Below are 24351 nucleotides of genomic sequence, written 5' to 3'. Positions count from 1 at the left end.
TCCTAGATCCTCTCTCGGCTCCTTCATGCAGAGATCCATTCTCTAGTATGCACAGCACTCTGACTGAAAGAGCCGTGAGGACATGGGGCTCCCCTGGGATGCTGGGATGCTAGGTCAGAAATGATGCTGGACTGCTAGGTCAAGAAGCAAGCTGATGAGTAAGAAGGATGTGAATACCAAGGGACGAGTTAAGAGCAGATGTTTAGAAGAAATGTTCACAGGTCCCAAAGACAGAGCTACCTCCATTCCTGACCATCTTCAGGCCTGCTCTAGGGGCAGTAGCCTCAGAGCACTGCCTCTTCTGAGCTGACCTGGTTATCTCCTGCTGCCCTGTGCAACTCTGTGGGCATAAAGTCCAGGGAACCCTGCTCTTTGGTCCAATAGCCCTAGCTTGGCAAGTCTTCTAAGAGGCAGGAAGTAGGCACTGTCAAAAGTACTGCTTCATTGTCCCCTTGTGTGGCTATCACAGGTTCCCCACACAGCTGGTCTCCTTCCCAGGATTACAATTCCTCATGAAGGCCTGCAAGAGCAGAGTTTTAGAGCTGGGCAGCTTCCAGTTCACTTTTTCTGGAACTGTCACCAAAATGCACAATGTTTGGAGCAGCCTATGCCAGACTTCTCTGTCTTACATGACTGCATCCTAACTAGAGTTAAGTAGACCAGTGGAGACCTGACCGGAACGGGATCAACTGGACCCTCTAAGAATGCAGACTCTTGGGTGGAAAGACCTCAGTCCATTTGAAAAGCAACACACAGGACCTGTCAGCCCTGGACAGAAGCAGCCAGAGTGCACAGAGAGGCCAACTAAGAGCTGAGCAACAGAGGGGCAATTTCCCAAGGCACCAATCCTGCCTGTGGCTTCTTGCCAAATTAGTTTGGATTCAGTTGGTTTGCATTACTTGGGATCTGGGGGTCCTAATATAGCTAGGGTCTCCCTTTTAAGTTTTTCCAAGAATACAAAGCAGGTGCTCCCCAAATGGTTGCTAGATGAAGGAAAACTGGCCCCAGATTTGAGCTTTCCTGTTTCTGCCCAAGGCACCACTGCATCCCACAATCCCGCTCTGCGAGGTGAGGAGCGCAGCCCCAGGCTGTTCAAACTGAAAGCGTTCCTTGTCTAAAATGCATCACATCCTCATTTTCATCTCTTCTTTGGGGCAAATCAGCACTTAAAGGAGAGGCAGCAGGAGCAGGCTAGAAATCACAGGCCTGAAAAGCACAGGCCAGCAGGGCAGGCTGAAGCAGCAAACTGTACCATCCTGACGGTCCTACCCTGATATTTCTGCCCTATGCCATACTGCTGCTGATCTGCCCAGGATGACTACCAGTCTCTAACAGATCATAAAACTTAGGACACTGTCGATGAGTCATTAGTCCCAGAGACCAAACACAAGGCTAGACCTAATAGTTCAATGACTGGAAGACACCTCGGAGGAACACTTGTCAACTAGTTTTAAAATATGCCCTTTGTAGAATCCAAGGACCTAAGTATAATCTTTGAGGGCCATTCTCCCTGGCTTCTCTCAATGCACTGTCCATTTGGTTGTATTTACTGAGCCTCTTGTGATTTCCATCTGCAAGAGTTTTAGTAGTTAAAAATGTTTTAAGAATCCCAGGCCAGACCAACGCCATCATTCAGACGAGGAGTCAGAGTCTCAATGCTGCATGTAGTAGACACGGGGGACGTGCCCTGGGATGCTCCTGTCATACCCCGTCCCTACCAGACAGCTCAGTCTAAGGCAACCCTGACTGCAGCAGCAGAAGGGTGATACTAACTGGCCTGACAATGTGGGGTTGTCCTAATGCTGGGCCTTTGCTATATATAGTTTCTCCCCTGAGATGACCTCACATAGTAGAAAGGTCTGTGCTGTGGCAAAACCTGGCTGTGTCCATGAGTCTGGAGGAGGGCAGCTGCAGAAAGCATGTGGCAAATGGGAAAAAGAGTCCTTGGGAAGATGGGTATACGAAGTGGCAGCAAGTGTTTCAGACAACTCTGGAGAAATTCTTTTCATTGGCCCCTGACCTCTAGCGGACTGGAGGTGTCAACCTAACATTTATGAGGTGGATGAGTGATTAAATGAGCTCCAAATCTGTTTTTAAACTTTTTTTTAGATTTACTTATTTTATGCATATGAGTGTTTTGCTCATATGTGTATCTGTGAACCACATGGATGCCTAGTGCCCTCAAAGGCCAGAAGGGGACAGTGAAACTAGAGTAACTGATGGCAGTGAGCTGTTGTGTGAGTACTGGAAATCTGCAAGAACAACAAGGGCTCTTAGCTACTGAGCCATATCTCCAGTCCCAAGTCCCAAATCTTAAATGCCAAAGCCACCGAGTGTGACAGCCTCCAGTCCTGCCTGCTCACAGTGCCAGGCGACTCTTCCCAACTGACTTCATCCGTCTGTTCCCTCGCACACAAACCAACACCCTGATCGCTATGCAAGATCTTCTATAATCTTGGTGGTGTAGAAGAACAAAGAAAGGGGTCAGGACAAGGAGCTAGACAAACATCCAAAGAGAGCGGAGATCCTCCAGGCGGCAGGAAGACAAAGAGTTCTTATTTGGTCTTTCTGCATTGTAATTCACAGTTTTTATATGAATGCATCAATTTTACAATGAAGAAAATGTTACTGCTTGTTTCTCTATCACCTGCATCCTTTTTCCCAGTCACCAACCTTTCTACTACCTATGGCCATTTATACCTACTCTCTGCTTTATTCTAATGCTACCCCAACTCCTGCCCTGCAAGGAGCAACTTAGTTGCTTCCTTTGGAGATGATCCCTGAATACCTTGAGTCTACAGGGACTTCCCCCACCTCAACTTATCTTCAATGTCTATACATAGACTTTGCCTCAACTTGACCATACCATTCAAGCCTTGTTGGCACAGTTGCTGTTTGAAATGCTACCCTGTCTTTGCCTGTGTTCCCTCCTCTAAGCGTTCCTCCATAAACCATCACAGATGATGTGATGGACAAGTATGCCATGCACACCTGTTTGTGAAGCAGGACCAACTGTCACAAATAACACAGGAAATACAATCATTATTTCCTATCAGGAACCAGAGCATCAAATTTACACCATATCTGTACTGACCAGTATCTTGAGCCCCCTGCACCCAAAGTTATCCTCACTCAGGATTAGGGCTGGGCTGGGAACTCCCACAGTATCAGTCCCTGTCCCCTCAATGGATGTATCTGGACAAGCCTGTCTACCTCACGGGTTTTGGAAAATTACCACTCCACCTTAGAACTGAGGCTATCTACTGAAACCCAAACTGGCACAGTATGGTGGGCAGACACAGGAAGAACAGGGCCTGAGGCTGTAGCTGCTTCTTGGAAGCAGCCTTTGGGTCACGGCCCTCATGCCAAAGGAAAGGTGCTGCCGAACTGTAGCAGGCTGAATTCTTGGCCCAGGCCTTCAGGAGAAATGCCTGATGGTCAAGGACCAGCCAGGCAGGCAGGGCCTCCTCCACCAGGCACCTTGAACTAGAACAAAGCTGAGCTCAGCTTCAGAAAGGGTTGGTTTCGGGTTACAGACATTTCCCAGACAATGTGGCCGGCCGTCTTTTTTGCTTTTTTTCCAGTCCATCCTATCCCTAGAGAGACCCCAATAACAGGACAAATAAGAGGAAATTGTAAAAGGATTCTGGTAACCATGTAAAAATCACAGTAGCAATACGTTTCTAGCCAAATAATGTCTCCGATCTACTCAGCAACTGGACCTGAACCAGGTCAGGCCAGGAATATCACAGAGAGCTGGACCCAGATGAGTTCTGGGTTCTGTGGAGCAGGCATGAGGGTTCAGAGGACAGAAAGTAGACAGAAGTTGGCTTTGGGCATAAACTGGCTGTGCAGAGCACTGTGGACTCCCTCGGGCACTGCCTCCCCAAGGTCCCCTGGGAATCCTGGCCCTGTGAACTAAGATGTGCCTGGAGGGGTAGGTGTGGGTGGAGAAAACAGACTTAGAAAAACAAACCACAGAACTTAGCATCATTCAGGCTATCACACTGTATGCTCCCTGAGGAGTTGGAGCCAGCCCTTTGTGCCTGTGCTTCTCACATCTAGCAAAAGGACCAGTTAGCAGAGTGGTCAGGGAGAAGCGGTTAGCTCAGTGGTCAGGTACAGCAGCTCTTCCACTTGCCAGTGTCTTATTCCCAGCCAGCACTAGCAGGGTGGTCGCCAGACGAACACAAAGCTCTGGCTCAACTGCAATCCTCCAAAGTCTTTTTTTTTTTTTTTTTGGTTTTTCGAGACAGGGTTTCTCTGTATAGCCCAGGCTGTCCTGGAACTCACTCTGTAGACCAGGCTGGCCTTGAACTCAGAAATCCGCCTGCCTCTGCCTCCCAAGTGCTGGGATTAAAGGCGTGCGCCAATCCTCCAAAGTCTTAGTTTGCTCACCTGTTGGGCTTCTAGTAAGCGGAAATGACAGGCCTACATTGCAATCCTAACCTGAAGACTAAAGACTGATGGGCAGGGACTTAACATAAATGTGGTAGAAGATTAATAAATTGTACTGACTTTAATAACAAGGATTCCTGCAGCTCTGGGTAGGGCTTCGGAAATAACACAGTGATTCAATTGCAAGAAACAGGGTGCCTTAGCTAGGGAAAACAAAACACCAACACTGTGTGTACTGTCCCATGTTACAGAGGTTAAATGTGGCCTGCCCCAGATGTTGGGATGGTGGCACTGGGAGCATGAACCTATCAACATTGTTACAAATGGACTTTCTGGAACATTCAGGAGCTGCAGCAAACTGGCAGAAGTAGGGTACTGTTAGTCACGAGTGGCAATGACGTCAGTAAACCAGCTATACCTGTTTAGAGACCAGTGAGCCCTTTGCTGACATGGAAGGTAAGCAGGTAGGGCGGAGAAGGAACCCAAGGCTGAGAGGATCAGGAGGAGTGGTCTAAATCCAAATTCTTCCATTTTGTACTGTGTGAGTGCCCTTCCATTTCTCACATCATAGTTAACGTCACAGAGTGCAGAAACTCTCACCTGGGCTGGGGAGGGCACCTTTACAGGACGATCATACACGACAGGTGTAAATGCTTACTACATGGACTCCAACCGGACTCACCCAACCCAGGTGCTGCTTCTCAGGTATGGAGGTTCTGCAGGGTCATAGCCGGCCTGCATCAGACAAATGAGCAGAAGCTCCAGGAAGGAAGCCCCAAAGATTCTGAGACAGTCCAGCCAGTCTGAAGGAAGGCCTCAGCAAACTGAGTGTCCTCCCCAGCTCTGACCTACTGAACAAGAACTGTCCAAGTCTGTTTGGAGATAGCCTACAACAGCCGCTGGCCGCTGCTGAAATCATCAGCAAGAGCGGCCAGCCGGGAGCGCTGCCAATGATTTGCTACTAATGAGAGTTGAAGTTCTCAGGTTTTTGTGAATGATTCACATTTTAAAAAATGAGGCTGAATTCAAGGCTAGCTCCATAATAACATCACTGTCTGGCAACCTGCTTACAATTTGCCTTCCTGAATAAATGGGATTCAAAAGAATGGTGGCTAACCCTCGAAATAATTGAGGAATCAGGACTTGCATTTGAACATCAGTTGGTTATCTTAGCCAGAGGAGGGGTAGGTGGAAGACAGCCACCAAGCATAGAAGCAATAGTAATTAATAATATTAACTGCATGTTTAATGTGCCTGGGCACAATTCTTTACCCAGAGTAGCTCATTGAATCTTCATTACAACCCTTTGGGGTAGGTTCTGCTTCTCCATTTTACAGACGAACAAACTGAGAGCCCAAAAATTCAAATTACCTTGCCCTAGATTACAAAGCTAATGAGTTGGAAGAGCTGTGATAGTTAAGATAGACACCAAATGAATAAAATGTTTACTGTAAGTACCAGAGTTTCCTACCACCAAAAGAAAACTACCTCATAATCTTCCTCCAAGAGAACTCTAGTATTTGTGAATGAAAGAAAATTCACAGCCAGTCCTGCTATACACTCAAGTGAAGGAAGGGTCAGAGGGTGACCACTTCCCAGGTTAGAGGACAAGCTATGCTCTGTCCCTTTCAACACTGGGAAGACAGACAGTCTTCACAGGACCAGGTGCTCTGCCTTAGGTTATGTCAGTAAAACCCCGCACCACTCTCTAAAATGGGTGTGGGCACTCAGCTGTCACTCCCACTCATTGTCACACTTAACCTAGTGACTCTAAATAGTCTCCACTTTACTGATGCAGAAACTGAAGCTCTGAGTGGAGGGGCTGTAGAGATGGCTCAGCAGTTAACTGGTTGCTCTTCCAGAGGCTCTAGATTCAATTCCCAGCACCCACATGACAGCTCACAGTCTGTTACTCCAGTTCCAGTATCTATCTCCCTGTACACCAGTAGAGGAACATACATGTAAGCAAAACACAAGACGCCCATACATATAGAGCACGCCGTGGAGCGTGGGGGAGTATCTCTTCCCCCAGGCTTCTGCTGCTTGTTAGTAAACAACCTACAGCAGCTCAGGACTCTATCAAGTCTATCAAGTCTAGGTGCCTGGAAGGGAAAAGTGATTCCTGCCCAGCCTACCTATCAGGAGGGCTGTGGGGATCAAACAGCACACAGTGGCTGAGAAAGCACTTTGAAATCTACAAAGTGCTGAGCAGAGCAAGGGATCATTCATCTTACTAATCACAGAGTGACGCCTGATTCTGCAAGCACTTACTAACATGACTCTCCTTTGTCGCTTTCCCTTGGGAGTTTGAGAATAATTCAAAGGCTGTGAAGCGTGGGCAGCTCCTTTCTTCAAGTCCCTGGCACCTGGGAGTTGGGGAGTGGGGGTTCACTGGGAGAAGGCAGAGAAAGTAGTCACATTTGCATTCCACTGGCGGGTTGGGTTTTTCTTGGCTGGGATTCCACTGCCTCCAGCACTAAGCCCTCAAACAGCACGTTGGAGCACATCTATCAAGTACCTACTATGTGCCAAGAGGACGATGGCTGAGCTTTTCTGCCTAGGAGGGTGTGGTCTGGTGCCAGGAAACCAAACACAGCAGAACCAGCCACAGACTGAAAGAAGCTCTCAGAATGAAGCAGTGTAGACCTCGAGGCTGTCAGCCTGGGTGCTCCCATGACCTGGACAGGGCTAGAGCAACACACATGCTCTGTGGACATGGAAGTAAGTCCAGGCCTTCCCAGATGGTGGTGGTGCATGCCTTTAATCCCAGCACTTGGGAGGCAGAGGCAGGCCGATTTCTGAGTTCGAGGCCAGCCTGATCTATAGAGTGAGTTCCAGGACAGTCAGGACTACACAGAGAAACCCTGTCTCGAAAAACAAAAACAAAACAAAACCCAAAAAACAAACAAACAAACAAAAACCAATGTGGCATAGTTAAGTGTTAGCACTTGCTTAGCATGCGTAAGGTCCTAGATGTCATCCTTAGTACCATTAAAAACTAAAGTACATTTTATGTTATGTGTATGGTTAGCCATGGGGGGCTGGGGGGTTGTTTGGTTGGTTGAGACAAGATCTCAGTGTAGCCCATGCTGGCCTCAGACTTCCTATGTAGCCTAAACTGACCCTGAACTTTTCATTCATGTGCTTCCACTTCCTGGGTGGCCCATCCTAACTAGGCTACTTGTTAAAAGCGGAAAGATGACCACTAATTTTCAGGAAGAAGCCTGAGCAAGGTTTGTAAGTGGAAACATAGACCACGATAACTCAGCCATGGGACCACTTAGGTGGGAGTCCTCAGCGCTAAGCCTCAGAGACCTCACATTATTAGATGCACAGTGACAGGCAGGACAGCTCATGGTTTCCATCTGCTTCATCACTTTTCTCACCAGCCAGAACTCTCTTCCTTCTGATACAAAGCTTTTCAGAAGACCTGTTGGGGTCCCACTCCCACCAAGCAGGTGCTTTACACATGTGACCTCAACAGCCAGAATGACACAGCGCTCTTTATGCTGCATCTACCTTACGCAGGAGAAGCTCAGTCATCTTAGTGATTCCCATCCATAAATAGGTTTAACTAGATCTTTTATAGTTTTTCACCTTAAAAAGAGTAACCTTCAGTGATCTAAAAGGGGGGGGGGGAACATCACTGGATATGTCTTTGTAAAAATGCTGTAGCTTTGAATAGAGACCTTCTAAGTTCACAAAGTCTCCTTTTCATCCAGAGTCTCATTTCAGTCTTACAACCTCTCTGAGAGGTCAACAGAGAGACAGTCTCTCCATTATACTAACAGAGAAACTGAGGCTTAAAGAGATCAAGGGGGCTTATCCAAAGCCACACAAACAACTAGAATGGAGAAAGGAAGAAAAGCCTTTCCCTTCAATGTCAGATGAAATCCTGGATTGAGACCATGCAGCCATGAAAAGAATTTAAAATTATTTAGCTAACTTCATCCTCATAACTTCTTACTGCAGTAAACTAATGTCATATATGCACATACATATATGTGTACAGCTTATATATACATCTATACAGAAAGAGAGGATCAACCAAGCGTGAAACAAATGACCTGCCCTACAAAACCAATCATGAACAGAACTGAGATTAAATGCTCCTCCTTTTTGAATACATTTGACCTAAAACCAATCATGAACAGAACTGAGATTAAATGCTCCTCCTTTTTGAATACATTTGACCTAAAACCAATCATGAACAGAACTGAGATTAAATGCTCCTCCTTTTTGAATACATTTGACCTTGACTATTCCACACTTCTTGACCTCATCGCAATCAATACTTGACAGAGCGCATGCAGTTTTGATACACGCAGCACCATAGCTCTGTGAATGAGGTAGGGTGCAGATACACTCTTGTTTCTGGATAAGAAAAAATAGAGAAAAAAATCTCTAGGTTTTTTTTTTCAGCTCTAAAGTCCTATGATTCTAAAAACGCTCTACCAAATCAATGGCGAAGAGGCCTGGGATCCACATGGCTTGACTTCCTGCCTCACATTCTATGTGGCCCCCTCTTCCCTGCCCTGTGAGTTACAGACTATGGACACAGGGTGAGCCTGCACACATCAAACAGCCGTGCTCCTGCCTGGTTAGGACCTTCACAGTGGCGCTGCTCTAAGAAGCACTCTAACTCAGTACCCCTGTCTCTCAGCATGAGGCTCCCACTGGGAATCATATCCCAGGCACTAGAAGCCATATCCACTCTTGATTAAGGGGCATGCTGGTACCAACATCACTCAGGTTGTAGCACAAGTCCTTTCCTCAGGATACCTGTTCTAACACAGGCAGGCTCATTAGATTTCCTACAGATCCTACTATCTCTGTTACATGTTAATGCATTCAAGAAAAGCTGATTAGGCATCTACCATGTTAGGCACTGCTGTTGGCAATGAAGACCAAATCTCTGACTACACAGAAAAACGTGATCCAGTCAACATGAGGTGACACTGTGGACTACGGAGGAAGGGGATCCAGTCAGCATTACGTGATGCTGTGGAGTATGGAGGAAAACAGAACAGAGAGGGGAAACAGATAATGCCCGGGGTGGGTGGGGGGGTGGTGGGAGGGATGATTTTCCAGAAGAATGGCCTGGAAGGGCTGAGGAGAGGATGGGACCATTTCAGATTCCAAGGGGCTGGGGAGGGGAATAACAGATGCCTAAGGACAAATAAATGGGTGCCTTGTAATCCACCAGCAGGGTGCTGTTTTGAGCTGGGGAGTCACAGGAAGGGCTAAGCAAGGAAGTGACAACATCTGACTGACAGGCCACACAGTCACTTTGGCTGCTGTGATACAAACAGTCTGTGGGAGACAAAGGAGGAAGCAGGAAGGTCAGCTGAGAGGCCTAGGATGCCTTGCTGAGCCAGGGTCAAAGTGATACAGAAGGGAGAGGGTTGGATGCAGAATACACTGAGGGCAAAGCCAGCAGGACTTATTGATTAAATGGATATGGAATTTGAGACAAGGGAAACTTGAGAGTTTTGGAGGCCTGGACAACTGAAGGATGAAGTCACCAATAAGGGAAACAGAAACAACTTAGCGGGTAAGAGAGGATTCAATCTGGCTTAGCTGTGTAAATGTGAGAAACCTTTGGGAAGCAGAGGTACAGATAAACAGGAAAATCTTCAAGGCTCGATTTGGAGAGGATGGGTTGAGATTATAAACAGAGGAGTCACTAGCATATATAATACATAACTATAAGCAATAAGCATTATCACATGAGTAATCGTGTAATTTTCTCATATTTCTGTCTATACCCCTAATACTGTAAGCTCTGTGTGGCCAAGGACCATGCCCGTCCACGGCCAGCAAGGTGCCTGGTGATTGGTAAATGTTTACTGAGCAAATGGAGAAGCTGTTCAATTACTCCTTTAAGACTAGCCACAGCCCCCACAAGAAGCAAACTCCTTGCAACCACAGAGCCAAGCCCAGCCAGGCTGAAACAGGGCCTGGGGCTCTCCCTTCTGAGCCTGAGAGTCCAGAATGTAGGTGGATCACCTGGCATATCACAGGGTCAGACATTTAGGTTTCAGCCCTGCCACATTCTCACAGGGTGGGGCCTGTTCTGCCACCTCCATTTCTCTCTGCTATGGCTGCAAACCCAGTTGCTTCACCTAGTTCCTGGGCAGGATACTGATCTACCTGAGGATCATGGGGTGGGAAGTACTCTCCACAGGAGTAAACCCTCAAGTAGTCTTCAAAGCATCCAAGACAGCCAGGACCTAGGAAAGGGGAGCCTGAGCCTACTCAGGGTGCATTCAGAGCAACAATTAAAAAGTAACTTTAAAGGGGGCTACATAGTAAGAAAAATTAAAGACTATCTCTCAAAAAATTATTTAAAAATACATTGGTTTCTCTGATGTCTGTAGTTGTTACTACCCAAGGAAAATTTAAAATGTCACTAAACGATGAAGAGTACTATAGATGCAGGATAGTCCTTTTCCTAGTCACTAGCATTCAGATGCATTCTGGCTAGAAAAATCATACTTACTGTGAGGCCTCAGAGGCGGCTGGCTTAGCAGTCCAGAGTGCTTGCTGCTATTCTAGAGAACATGAGTTCAGTGCCTAGCACCACACTAGATGGTTTACAACTGCTGGTAACTCTAGCTCTGGAGAACCTATACTCTTCTGGCCTCTGTGGGTACCCATAGACACAAGCACAAACACATAAAATAAAAATAAATCTTAAAAACAGTATTTAGCTCTATTTAAAACAAACAAACAAACAAACAAGTGCCAGCAAGATGGCAGTGGCTGAGGGATCTTGCTACCACTACTGAGCACCTGTGTTTGTGACTGCCACAAACTACATGGTAGACAGAGAGAACCAAATGTCAGGCCAAATGTCCTCTGACCGAGATTCTTTGACCGGCAGCATTGAGTCCGTTTCATTTGTCAAATGACTGAGAAGACAGAATTAAGGACAATGGGTGCCATTGTGAGGTACACTTCAGTCCACTAACTCCAGTCTGGAACAACCACCTTTAGGAAGATGACAACACAGCACTAACGGCCTTCAATGACTCTGTCCCCTTCTGACAAGTTAGAAATGCAGCTGAGAGAAGCCTGCTGAGGCACCCAGGGCTAGAGGCCTAGGGCCGTACTTCAGGCTCTTCCTCTTGAATTTCTTGTTGTTTTGTTTTTTGAGACAGGGTCTCATCATGTAGACAAGGCTGGCTCCAAACTCAGATTCTCCTGCCTCTGCATCCAGAGTACTAGGATTCAAAATGTGTATCACCATTCCCTACCTCTCCTCCTCTCTTTTAAACAATGTTTTGTATGTGGTTTTTAGTGTGCATCCACATATACACATGTATACACTGTTCTCATCATGAGTGTGGAAATCAAAGAACACTCAGGAGGTTGTCTTCTCTTTCTATCATGTGGACCTCAAGGATTAAACTCAGGTGGTCAGGTTTGGTCCAAGTGCCTCGAGCTGCTGAGCAGCCAGCCATCCAGTTCCATGTCTCTGTTCAGGGTTTCATCCCATTCAGCATAAAAGAAAGCAAAAGTTATGGTTCAGTTATGGTGAAGGGTCAAGCACACCCTAAACCCAGTGCTGGGAGTTCAGTTATACATTATAGGCCAGAATTCTACCTCTGAGTCTCCCTAGTTCTAGGCATCAGTCTGACAACATGAAACTATGTTCCTGTCAAAAGGTAAGCAAGCCACAGGATGCCAAGTACATGCTGTGAGGTTAAGAGGGATTCCTCCCCTTGTACCAAATCTGTCATCTGTTAGAGTAGCCCTTGGCTTTGCACTTTATGAATAAAACTATCCATAGCAGGGTCCACAGAATTAAAAGGACCATTCACTAGCAGGCTAAAAAAAAGTTCAGATATACTTCAGCAAAATGTTTGCATAAAAGATTAAAGCGGCAGGATGAAGTCAGTTAGCTTTCTACAGTAACAAGTGCTAAGTGCTTCCTCTCTGGGAGCCAATGTGCTCAGTGCTAACTGTGTGTACGCACAGTTATATGAGGGAGGGAGGGAGGGAGGGAGGGAGGGAGGGAGGGAGGGAGGGACAGAAGCAGACCAGCACAGAAGGAAAAGACAGAAGCCAGGTCTCCAGGCTTACAGCGTTGGCTGCCGATAGAGGACTGTGAACTTCAAAGACATAACTAATAATATAGGACAGATAATTGTTAACAAAGTGGCCCCTTGGAACCATAGGTGTCTGTCTGCAAGAGTTCTCAGAAGCAATCTTTCTGCTGGAGACGAGGGCCCAGGCTGCTTCAAGGGGATATGGATATGAGCAGAATATGGGACACAGATATATGAAAACTTCAAAAATTAAACCCATTATTTTGTATGATGATTAAAATTTTTTAAGGTAGGATGTGGTGGTGGATCCCTATAATCCCCGCACTCGAGACTGGAGAGTTCAAGGCCAGGCTAGTCTACCCGGCCACACTAGGTACACAGGGAGTTCTAGGCCAGTCTGTTTGCATTATACTGCAAGGTCCTTTCTCAAAAGAAAAGAAATGAAGACAAAGAGGCTGGATGGATGAACCTGGGATTTGAGGTGTACTCTGAAGAAAGACTCTCATAAAATGGAAATGGTATATGTAAACATTATTGGCCGTAATGTCAGGGGAGAGGAAGCAACCTGGTTCTAAAAGGAACAGGCTAGACTTGTACAGTCCTGAAAGTTAAAGGTCTTACAGAGGTAGACAGTACTGAACATAACTACAGTCTGGACACACAGTGGCTTCTAGATGAATTATATGCAGGTATGAGATGAGCAACTGATGGTGAGCTTGCCCTCCCTGGAGCTCACTGCAGCCTGGGGGAATAGCCAGGCTTGAGATGGCTTGGGAAAGGGCATGTCTGTAAGACCTGATGATGATGATGACAGAAGAACTAGCAAGCTCCTGTGATAAGCTGACAGAAAGCTGAGGACAAGTCAGCAGAGTACAGAACAGTGGGTAAATAAGTGCAGAACTTCTTGTGAATGAGTTGAGCCCCAGGTTATCCACAGTACCGATGTCTGCCTAGATCTGGGAATCAAGCTGGTAACCAAGAGACAGGGGTCTTTCTGATGGACAAAGAGTTGTGCACCTAAGTAAGCTAACTCTGGGAGGGAGTGTAGTGAGGAAACCCAGAATGTCAAATTGAGCAGGTGAGGTACAAAGCAGGTGAGGGTGGGCAAGAAAAATCGAAAAGGAAAATCAGAGGATACAGATGCAATTCAGAGGCAGAATGCTTCTGCAAACTCCTGACCCTCAACACTGAAATTAAAAAATGATAAAGAAAGGAAACTTGGTTAAGGTTAGCAGAGGTAGAAAGCAGTGCAGAGTCGGAGGTAGGAAAGGGCAGTCAACCATAAAAACATGCGGCAAGATCAAGGATGGAGCATATAATAAATAAGATGCATTTGCTGACTGTCTGCTTGATTGAATGCATGAATGAATGAATGAATGAATGAACAAAAGTCCTTGGTCAGAAGGCCAGGGTTGCTTTCAAGAGGAATTTGCTAAGTTTTACTCCATCCGCCTATAAAAACGTTTCTGCTTGCACAAGTCATCCTGTTCAGCACACACACATCCTTCCCTGCTTCCCCTCTGGTTCTCCCCATCCTCCTTCCCAGTTTACACAAGCAAAACAACACACCTTCAGTGTCAAAGCAGACAGGAAACTCCAACTTGAGTTTCCACTTCATTAACAACTGCGCCTGTGGCTCCTCTTACATAAAGGGGTATGTGGTAACAAGGGGGAAGAGACCGGATTCCAACCCCGATCGCACTTCTAACTAGCTGTGTGACTTAGGGGAAGCTGCTCAACCTCTCTGGATCTGTGTTTTTACATAAAAGAGAGGTAGATCTGCAAATTCAGACCAGTGTTGAAGTTCCTTGCAACACCCCCAGAGAAGAGAGTACAAGACAGGGAAATGACCCTCAAATGAAGCGCCAGGACAGGACGGATGTACCAAGAAAGTGAGACCGCGCTGCTGGAGCTTCGAAGATTGCCAGAGAGCAGATCTCATTCTCTTGGCTGAGAGGGATCCCATTCCAAGAGCTGAGAACGCTCCTAACAAACGCGAAGGCGACGCTCACCCCGCACCCCACCTTTCCTAGACTCCCAGACAACCAGGAGGCTCCAAAAAGCCCTATGAAAAGGTGGGGGGAAAGAAATAAAGATTTCTATTCCATGGTCCTGCACTGCTTTTGCAAGTCGGATTCCCGCAGACAACGACCTGCAGCCCGATAATGACACAGTGACTCGCTGGAATGAGAGACTGTGTTCATCTCGATCGCTCCGACTTCTGGGGACGCAGGGTGCCCACGCCGCGCCCCGACCGACCGGCGTCCGACCCCGGCCGGGGCTGCCAGACCAGCGGCGCACTCGCCTGGCCCCCTCCGCCAGCCTCGTCGCGGTCTGGAAACATTTCCTGCCCCCACCCCCACCCCCAGCTTCCCGATGGGAGTGAGTTGGCCTCGCAGCCGGGTCAGCGCTCGCAGTTACCCCAACTCGCTTCTCAGTCAGCTCGCGCCGGGGAGGGCCCCGTCTGGCTCCGAGAAGCCATGGGGGAACCCAAGCGCCGGGCACCGAGCGAGGTCGCTCAGGAACCCCAAGGTTCGGGCTAGGCAAGGGCCAACTGGCAGCGTGCCGGGACCCCGCTGCCTTTCCTGGCGTTACCTGCTCGCTTGCGGGGGTGTCCCGGAGCAGCCGGCCTCTCCCGGCGCTGTCTCCCCACGCAGTTGCCCATGCTGGCTTCTCAGCCGGTCCCCATGCACCAGAGGTGGCGGTCAGCCGGCTGCTCCACGCTGCTGCCCCGAACCGCGGCGTCCCCGGGTCAACGGCTCCCGTAGCCCGACATCGGGAGCTCCTGGACCTCCCCTGGGGCGCGCTCTGCCCGACGCCGGCTTCGCCACAAAGTTTGCGGGCCAGGGGAGAAGGAGGTGGCCAGGCCAGGGGGGCCCGCGACAGTGCCCGGCCAGAGACCAGCCCGACTGGAGGGGCGGAGGGAGGGGGCGGACACCGCCGCAGCTACTCCAGGATCACTCGGAGCTCCCAGCTGGGGCCGGCCCCCCGGAGCCTGTCACTCACCTGCCTAACCCCGCCCCGGCCCGGCCCCGCTCCCTTCCTCCAGCTCCCGGTGCTCGCGCCACGGCCGCCAGACGCCCCAGGTGCGCATGTGACCGACGGCACCGCCCCTCGGGCCGGGCCTGGTTTTCTCATTGGCTTCTCCCAGGGTGCGTACCGCCCCTCGGCCCCACCCAGCCAGGTGCCCGCCCTGCGGTCTGTCTCCCGGGGAGAGCGGCGGCGAATTATGCGCCCTCAACCGCCCCGGCTGCGTGCCCAGCAGTCACTTCCCCTCCCCGAGCCGCGCCCCGGCCCAGGCCCCGCCCTCCGGGGAGGGGCCGTTAGGTCCCTTAAGGAACCGCCTGGCCCAGAGCCGACAGGCACGTGACCTAGGAGTGCCCCGCCTCCGAGGCCTGCGCCCAACTATTGGCTGTGGAGGCGCGTGCGCAGAGAGACGCATCACCTACTTCCCCCCTCCCACAGTCTCTGGCCCGCGTCATGGCTGCCACTACTGCTCTCGGGGAGGCAGCGGCGCCTATGGGTGCCCTGTGTGGCCTCGTGCAAGACTTCGTCATGGGTCAGCAGGAGGGGCCCGCTGACCAGGTGGCTGCAGGTATGGTAAGCAGCGCCGCGAGGCTTCTGCAAGGGCCGGACCGCAGGGAGCGGCCTCAGCACCCGCGCGCGGCGGGAAGGGAGTGAAGGGCGAGGTGATTGTGATTGGTCCTCTGGCTGCTCGGCCCCCACTGGGAGCGCTACTGCCCTAACAAGTTGGAGAGTCGCTTGCATCTTCCTTAAAGCTTTCTTTACATTCCGCATCTCGCTGAAGTCCATAGAGAATCATTACATTTCTCCGAGAGTAAGAGACTTGTGCAAGGCACAGACGAGCCCGGAAGTGGAACTGGAACTTGGACTCGGGTGTTCAGATCCAAACCTGGTGCTTGCACCGCAGACCGCGTTGTTTGTGGAGTGTTAACGTGAGCAGGTCTGGGTTCCAAGTGTTACACTCTAGCCTCTTGCCATCATAGAAGTAGCGTGCGCTCCCGCTGTGTGAGTGGTTGTAATGGGATGGAGGAGGGGAGGAGCCGGTCAGTGGGCGTGTAGATGACTAATGTCTTTAAAGCTTCACTCGTGTGTCTTAGTAGGCTTCAGAAAAAAAGATTTATTTACTTATTTTATGTATGTGAGTACGCTCTCAGACACAACAGAAGAGGGCATCGGATCACATTACAGATGATTGTGAGCCATCATATGGTTGCTGGGAATTAAATTCAGAACCTCTGGAAGAGCAATCAGTGCTCTTAACCACTGAGCCATCTCTCCAGCCCCTAGTAGGCTTTTTGATAAGTTAGATTCATGACTTTTTAATGTCGCATTTTTTATCCTTCTTCACAGAATTCCAATTTCAGTAATCTCTTAGTTCTGAGTTTATCTTAGATTTGAAAAGATCCATGGGGCCTCATTAGAATTCTTTCTGAATGGCGAATGTTAGGCCTTCAGAGTCGGGTTTAAGAAATAGAACACAAAATGGATATAGATGCGGGTTTTTAAAAATTACATTTGGAAGTTCATGGAGAAAAAGTTTCTTTTGCAAACTGAACAGATTAACTTTTAGAATGTGTGAGAATACGTGTTGGGCCTTAGCAATAGTCCACATTCACTCTGCCATTCTGTTATTTCAGAACACATTTTTTTTACCAGACATGAAAAGAATTGGGGACAAAAATGCAAATAAGATACTATCTGTGGCCATCAAAATATTATAATTAGTGAGAGAGACAACTGTGTTGTAAGAGGTAAGTATATGGTTTAGAAGCATCAAGGGGCAAAAATGCCTGCTATTGGCTGGGTGTGGTAGTGCATTCCTTTAGTTCCAGGATTTGGCAGCGGGTTGGAAAGTTTGCTAGTAAGTTCTAGGTTAGCCTCAGCTACAGTGTAAGCCCCTATCTCAGAAAAAAAAAAAAAAAAAAAAAAAAAAAAAAAAAAAAAAAAGACCTGGTACTTGCTTAAGCTTATAACATTTTACAACTTAATCAAGTATAGTCTGTTATCGAATATTATCAATGCCATTTTCCCTCAGATTTTACTATGGAGATTTCCTAGCATTTAACAAAATCTAAATAATTTTAATTTTTATTTATATATCTGTTTGTTCATTATCTTTTGAGACAGGCTCTCTCTGTGTAGCCCTGGCTATCCTAGAACTCACTCTGTAGACCAGGCTTCCTTGAACTCAGAGATTCAAATCCCTCCTTCCCGAATGCTGGGATATGAAAGGCATGTACCACCCCTGCCCGGCTTAAAGAATTTTTAAAGATCATAGACTCACTACTTAGAGCCTATCACTAACATTTTTTTTTCTTAAATTTGAATTATCACAAACCTACCCATTTAAACTGCAGAAATCAATACATTAATCTGTAAGTTCTTTATTGAGCTTATCATTGATTAGTGTTTGCTTTTGGTTTATTTAGGGGTAAAATTTAGATCCAATGAACTATTCGGAACATTGTTTTTCACAGAAGCTTATGTATACTTAATCCTACCCCCATCCCAAGGTAGATGTTACTATATTAATGTTATCTGTAATTGTTCTTCCACATTTGTGCACTCTGGGAACAATAATTTTGGATTTTATGGATGCATACCACATCTTTTAAAGATAACTTAAATAACTGCCTTCATCTTATTTTTTCATAAAATACTTTTTTTGTTAATGTCTAAAAAGGAGGGAGCCTAATCTGTCATCTAGTCACATCTATTGTTGTGACTACACAGCATGACCAAAAATCAATTTGGGGAGGAAAGGGTTTATTTGGCTTATACTTCAAGATCACAGTCCATCATTGGAGGAAGTCAGGACAGGCACTCAAACCTGGAAGCAGGAGCTGATGCAGAGGCCATGGAAGGGTGCTGTTTATTGGCTTGCTTCAGGTGGCTTGCTCAGCCTGCTTTCTTAAAGAAGCCAGGACCACCAGCTCAGGGATGGCACCACCCAGAATGGGCTGGGTCCTCCCCCATTGATCACTAATTGAGAAAATGCTTTATAGCTGGATTTCATGGAGGCATTTTCTCAAGGGAGGCTCCTTACTCTAAGATGACTCTAGCTTGTGTCAAGTTGACACAAAACTAGCTAGCTAGTGCATGTATGGTTTAAAATTAGCTCTGTAGTACATGTGTAAGTAAACCCTGTTATAATTTATTCCTCTTCACAAAAGGAAGGTTAGTGCAAAAGAATAGTAGCCAGTAAGGTTGAATGGGTTGAAGAAGCTGGATTGTGTATTATATATAACCTTGAACTCCAGCAGAAGGATCTGCTGAATGGCTTGTTGTAGGTACTAGGTATTTAGCCCTTTAAGCAAGGGCTATAGAATGAAAGGAAATCTAGGAAGGATTAGGCTAGTTTCCTTAGTCTTTGTTGTTAGGCTATGGTAAGTTAAACTATCCCCAGAGTACATGCACTTTCTCCAGCCGGAGTCAATCTGTGCAATACTGAACACATACATCAGCCTTCGAAGCAGCAGCTTTCGATTACAAGTTACAGATGCAGAAGGAATCCTTTGTGATCACAAAGGAACTGCCAACTTTGTTTGGCACCTGGTGGTTCCTGGTGGAAATAGTTGTCAGCCCCCAAGGACATGCAGGTACTAGAAAGGAAATGACTTGGAAGCCCAGGAATGAAGGCCTCTCAAGCGGGCACTCACTGATAGCCAGTACTCAGTCCCAGCCTTTATTCTCACCAGTGACCTCTTGGACCTTTAGTTCTAGGCACCAGCCTTTGTTTTCCATTTCCTAAGTGCTCTCCTTCCGGTTTCCTCTACCAGCTCTATTTAAATCCAAATTAGACCTCACAGTCAAGGCCCAGTTAGTGCTGTTCCCCAAGTATTTCCTTGGCTAGACTACATCTTCAACTCCAATAAACTTTCCACCCACTCATGCACTCACGAGCAGATTTGTTTCACAGGTATGTCTGTACAAGTACCCACATCTGGCCCTACCATTTCTACCAAGAATCCCTTGGAACTAGCATGAGTACATACACCATAAAACTATTTAGGGGCCAGTGGGTGGCTCAGTGAGTAAAAATTGCTTGATATCCTGAGTTCAGTCCTCTGGACACACATGATAGATAGATAGAAAGAGAACAGTTTCTCTGAAGTTGTCCTCGGACCTCCACATACACAAAATGTAAAAAGAAGTTTATGTACCTAGAATTAAGGAAGCAAGTAGAATCTGTGGGATTTGAGGCCCAGTTAGCTCTTAAGACTTGAAGGAAATAAAAAGCCTACCCCAGATGAACCCAGCTTTTTGAGCTTGGGGCCCAGGGAAAAGAGGAAGTAACTTTATCCAAAAACAGAAGCAGGGGTATACTTTCCCACCCCCATCATTAGGGTTTTCCTTCAGTTCGCCCTTCATTATATTATATTTTGCCATGTTTTTAATTGCCTGAATAAACTATTATTCTTGAAATAAAATTATTAAGGAGTAAAGAGTAATTTTAGAGAAACAACTGTGTTATCATCAGAAAGGTTTTTTTTTGTTTTGATTTTGAGATAGAGCCTCATGTAAGCAGGCTGGCTGAAAACTGCTTGTGTTACTGAGGATGAGCTTGTACTTCTGATGCAAGTGCCAGGATTACAGGCATGTGCCATACAGTGATCCTTCTTTGTCTGGCAAGCACTTGCCCAACCACACTACATCCTCATCCCCAGAAATGGCCTTTTTGAGAACCTATTCCTGGGGGATTTTTCTCCATTCTGCTCATTTGAGTCTGCTGACAGCACCCCAGCTCTGGCCCTCCCTGCCATGGGCTGCTACTCCAGATTCTCAAGAGGCTGCAGTTCTATCAGACAGAGACCTAATTGTTCCATCTGCATCAATGACCACATAAATCCTGCTTTTGACCCTTCATGCTCCACATGAACTCTCCTGGCTGAGGAAAGCATGCAAAGTTAGGAAAGCTAGCAAAGCCATTGTTACACAGAAAATCCTGCACATAGCGTAAAAACTTAGGTGTTCTATAAAGGGAAAGAAACTTATAGTTTTCCTTTGTGCCAGTAAAATTACCCTTGGGAAAAGTAATTCTTTTTTTTTTTTTTTTAAGATTTATTTATTTTATGTATATGAGTACACTGTAGCTGTATTCAGATGCACCAGAAGAGGGTATCAGATCCCATTACAGATGGTTGTGAGCTACCATGTGGTTGCTGGGAGTTGAACTCAGGACCTCTGGAAGAACAATCAGTGCTCTTAACCACTGAGCCATCTCTCCAGCCCAAAGTAATTCTTTATTTTAACTATTATAGTTCTCTTACCCCAGGAGTACAAAGGAAGAATTGATAGTATTTCTGTGTATTTTGGCTATTTTTATTTGGGAAAACTTACCATGACTTAAAATTAGTAGCCCAGACCCACAAGTGGCTCACATTTATAATCCTATTTTTCAAGAGTCTTTACCAGGAAGAATGCCGTGAATTATAGACCGCAACCTGGGATAAACAGTTGTAGATCAGCTCAGCCTGGGGTATAGGATGGAGACCCTGCTTTCAAGAACAAAATAAGCTTAGTAACCTATTTCCATGAACCAGAGCATGTACTCCTTCTGTTATTTTATATATATATACTGAATGGTGGACACTTTGTGCCCCAATAGACAGTGGGTTTTCTTAAGAACTCCCTGTCTGGCTGGGTCCATCAGAGGCAGAGGCAGGCAGATCTCTGTGAGTTCAGGGCCAACTTGGGCTACACAGTAAGACCCTTTTTCTGTCTTAAACCCTACCACAGTGTTTGCTTTATAACAGACAACAGTATTGTATTTTTATTTACACGAGTACACTATAGCTGTCTTGAGACACACCAGAAAAGGGCATCAGATTCCATTACAGATGATTGTGAGCCACCATGTGGTTGCTGGGAATTGAACTCAGGACCTCTAGAAGAGTAGTCAGTGCTCTTAACCGCTGAGCCCAGAAAACAACTTTTTAAGATGTAAGGAACACCAAAGAGGAAGAGAGTGATTATGTTTGGGGTATCTAAGGAAGGCTTCATAAGTATTGACACTTGAGCATATAAGTGCTTCAGACCAGGGCTGGAAAGGAGCATTTCAGACTGAAGGAGAACGTCCGTTTCATGTGACTGAGCGAGAGGACTCCTCATAAAGGTGTGACTAGAGGGCTCAGGAGCTACATTGTAAAGGACTTTAGGGCAATACGGAGAAAATGAGGATGGTGAACAAACCATTGTGTGTTTCAGATAGATAATTCTGCATAAAGTACCAGCAGAGTGGAAGACTTTTTTTTATTAACCTTTTTTAAACTTTAAAATAACAGAATGCTTCATTAATTTGCGTGTTATCCTTGCTTAGGGGTCATGAAAATCTCTGTATCATTCCAATTTTAGTATATGTTCTAAAGAGAGCTCTAAGACTTTTTGTAAAATTTTATTTTCATTTCTAATGCATTGATGTTTTGCCTTCCTGTATGGTGTATGGGGGTGTTGAATCCTTGGAACTGGAATTAAAAACAGTTGTAAGCTACCATGTGGTTGCTTGGAATTGAACCTAGGTCCTCTGGAAAAGCAGCTAGTGCTCTTAACTGCTTAAGCCATCTTTCCAGCCCCAAAGACTTTTTTTTTTTTTTTTTTTTTTTTTTTTTTTTTTTTTTGTAAACTACCACTTGAACTGTTTTACGAGAACAGTCCAGCTGCTTTTGTTTAGTCACAGTGTTCTATAATCATTGCTATATTCTAAAGTTCAATGGTTAAAAAACTTACGTGCTGCCAGGAAGCAAAGGGGAAGGTGAGCGCCAACTCCTGCAGATTGTCTTCTGAGCTACACATGTGCACCGCACCACAGCTGCCCCCAACACAAAATAAAAAGAATTTCAGGAACATTTCCCATTGCACCCAAGCACCTCTTGGTCCTGGAAACCTGACTGACACACTGAGAGAATGAAGGTGTATAAATACCCCTTTATTATTTATAGCTGGCAGAAGAGGGATTGCTAGTCTCTGTGGGAGGTCTCTGCAGGGGAGCAATGTCCGCAGTGACCAGCTGCATCGCACTTTCTATACACTGTGTCAACATTCACACTCAGACTGGGGGAAGGCTTTGCCAATTCCCACGGGTCTGAGGGCTGGTCTTTGTCAATAATTTGCATTCACTCAGAACATCCTCAGCTCGCAACAGTTTTTATCACACCAAAAAGTGAGGGCAAAGAAGTAGTCATTATTTAGAAGGTACAGAAAGGAGGCATCATAATGGAAAGACATGTCTGAGGTAGAGTAACCAGAGGTAGAATAAGATACTAGTTAAACTAACCACCGTGTGAAAGCATTCTCAGAGTAGTAACTCTTGAGCATTTGCTAGCCTAGTAACCATTTTTCTTATTTATATTCAATATGTAGTGATAGCTTTATTGTATCTCTATTTTTGAGATGTTTTTATTCAAAATCTGGTTCTTGTGAAAGCTCTAAAAACTCAGTTCTCCACTAGGGATGTTCACTAACATCCTGGAATGTGCAGAGTCACATGCATGTGGATGTCCTGCTGTAGTAATCAGCCAGCTTCAGTTTAATGCGTTCTGAGTGCTGAAGAAGCTTTCAGTTTAAAATCTGAGGGAACCTCTCCAGCGGGACTTGGCTGGTAGGGGGTTCCTTAGTTTGTTTGTCCTGTGAGCCTGCCTTATTGCCCCTATCCCCACTGTACAGCTTACTCATTTTCCCCCTGGGCTCTTTTTTCAGGCATGCGGGCAGCAGCTGGGCCTTCCACATCCTGGCACAAGTAGAGCTAAGAGTGCCTGATGGCTAAATTGGTGCCAGTCACGAACTATGAATCCTCACTCGAGTTCCCCTTCCCTCTGTCTGGTTGGATTTCTTACTCTAGTACCAAACTGAGCCTCTGCCCAGCTCAGCTCACAATACTGCTATAATTCCAGCAGACTTAGGGGAATGAAGGTTTAGGACAGTGTGCTGAAGTTTCCTGCTTTCCCCTTTTGTTGACAGGTTAAGGTTCTGCATTTAGAGATGTCTAGGTCCAAAACTCTGAACAGACTTTGGAAGTAATTCCCATACCTTCATTGGGTAAAGCTTCATCCATGATAACCCAGTCCTTCTAAGATAGCCTATTACTCTTTGCTTTCCTCTTGAAAATATAGAAGCAGCGTCTGTTAGATCCTTTACTTGTGTGGTGTTGATATTGCTAAGCTATGTATTTACCAGATAGGACACTGAAGGTGTGAAAGGGTACACAGTGAGAAGCTCCTTTCTGTCCCAGTGGACTGCAGACTCTGACATGATCTTCGCTATTACTGTGTGGCACAGCCTCGGGTGAAGTGGTGGGGATGATCTGACAGGAGTGATTTCAGAGAACACGTTTGTCTAGAAACTGTATAGTCAAAGATAAAACTATAAGAACACTGTATTGTGCTCATAAACTTGTTTCTCAAGGAGGCTAACAATTCTGAAGATAATTTATGAGACTGGAAAGGTAACTCAATTGTTAATGCCTTTGGCTTGCAAGCATTCAGACCTGAGTTTAGATCCCACATAAAAGGCAGAGATGGTGGCACACAGTGTACTCTTAATGATGGAGTGACTAGAGGTAGAAACAGGTAAATTCTGGAGTAGACTAGCCAGCCAGCCTACAACATGAAGTTCCAGGTCACTGAAAGATGCTGTCTCAAAGACAAAAGGCCCGAGAAGCCACAGCTGAGATGGGCCCCGACCTGTACATGCGTTCACACATATACCACACACAAATATGAGCAAACATACACATGTGTATAAAACCAAGGAGTAATTGTAAATGAACTAGTTTCCCACTGTCAGAGAAATTACAAATTGAAGGCTACATTGAACACTGGATTAGAAGTTTTGTTGTTTTTCTTTTTTCTCTCTCTCGTTTCTTCCCCTTTGGTTTTTC

At 46.3% G+C, this 24351-nt stretch overlaps 2 protein-coding genes and 1 pseudogene across 5 annotated transcripts in view; 1 reads left to right on the top strand and 2 right to left on the bottom strand.

Moving 5' to 3' along the window:
• Positions 1 to 15798, bottom strand: part of Ubtd1 (ubiquitin domain containing 1) — a 48426-nt gene extending 32628 nt beyond the window's left edge. The window contains exon 1 of one of the 3 annotated variants that reach the window (XM_034483993.2): positions 15048 to 15798. In XM_034483993.2, the coding sequence (XP_034339884.1) occupies positions 15048 to 15117 (70 nt within the window). In that variant the 5' untranslated portion in view covers positions 15118 to 15798. The remainder of the gene's footprint in view (positions 1 to 15047) is intronic. The other 2 variants (XM_034484001.2, XM_034484010.2) reach the window with 2 other exon arrangements.
• Positions 15799 to 15888: 90 nt separating this feature from the next.
• Positions 15889 to 24351, top strand: part of Mms19 (MMS19 cytosolic iron-sulfur assembly component) — a 34584-nt gene continuing 26121 nt past the window's right edge. For both annotated transcript variants that reach the window (XM_076921196.1, XM_034513626.2), the window contains exon 1: positions 15889 to 16047. In XM_076921196.1, coding sequence (XP_076777311.1) covers positions 15933 to 16047 — 115 coding nt within the window. In that variant the 5' untranslated portion in view covers positions 15889 to 15932. The remainder of the gene's footprint in view (positions 16048 to 24351) is intronic.
• LOC117699476 (U6 spliceosomal RNA) lies at positions 21751 to 21849 on the bottom strand (annotated as a pseudogene).

The sequence above is a fragment of the Arvicanthis niloticus genome, chromosome 1, assembly GCF_011762505.2.
Source record: "Arvicanthis niloticus isolate mArvNil1 chromosome 1, mArvNil1.pat.X, whole genome shotgun sequence".
Taxonomy (NCBI): domain Eukaryota; kingdom Metazoa; phylum Chordata; class Mammalia; order Rodentia; family Muridae; genus Arvicanthis; species Arvicanthis niloticus.
The sequence above is the reverse complement of the archived record's forward strand: the minus strand, read 5'-3'. Positions and strand labels throughout refer to the sequence as shown.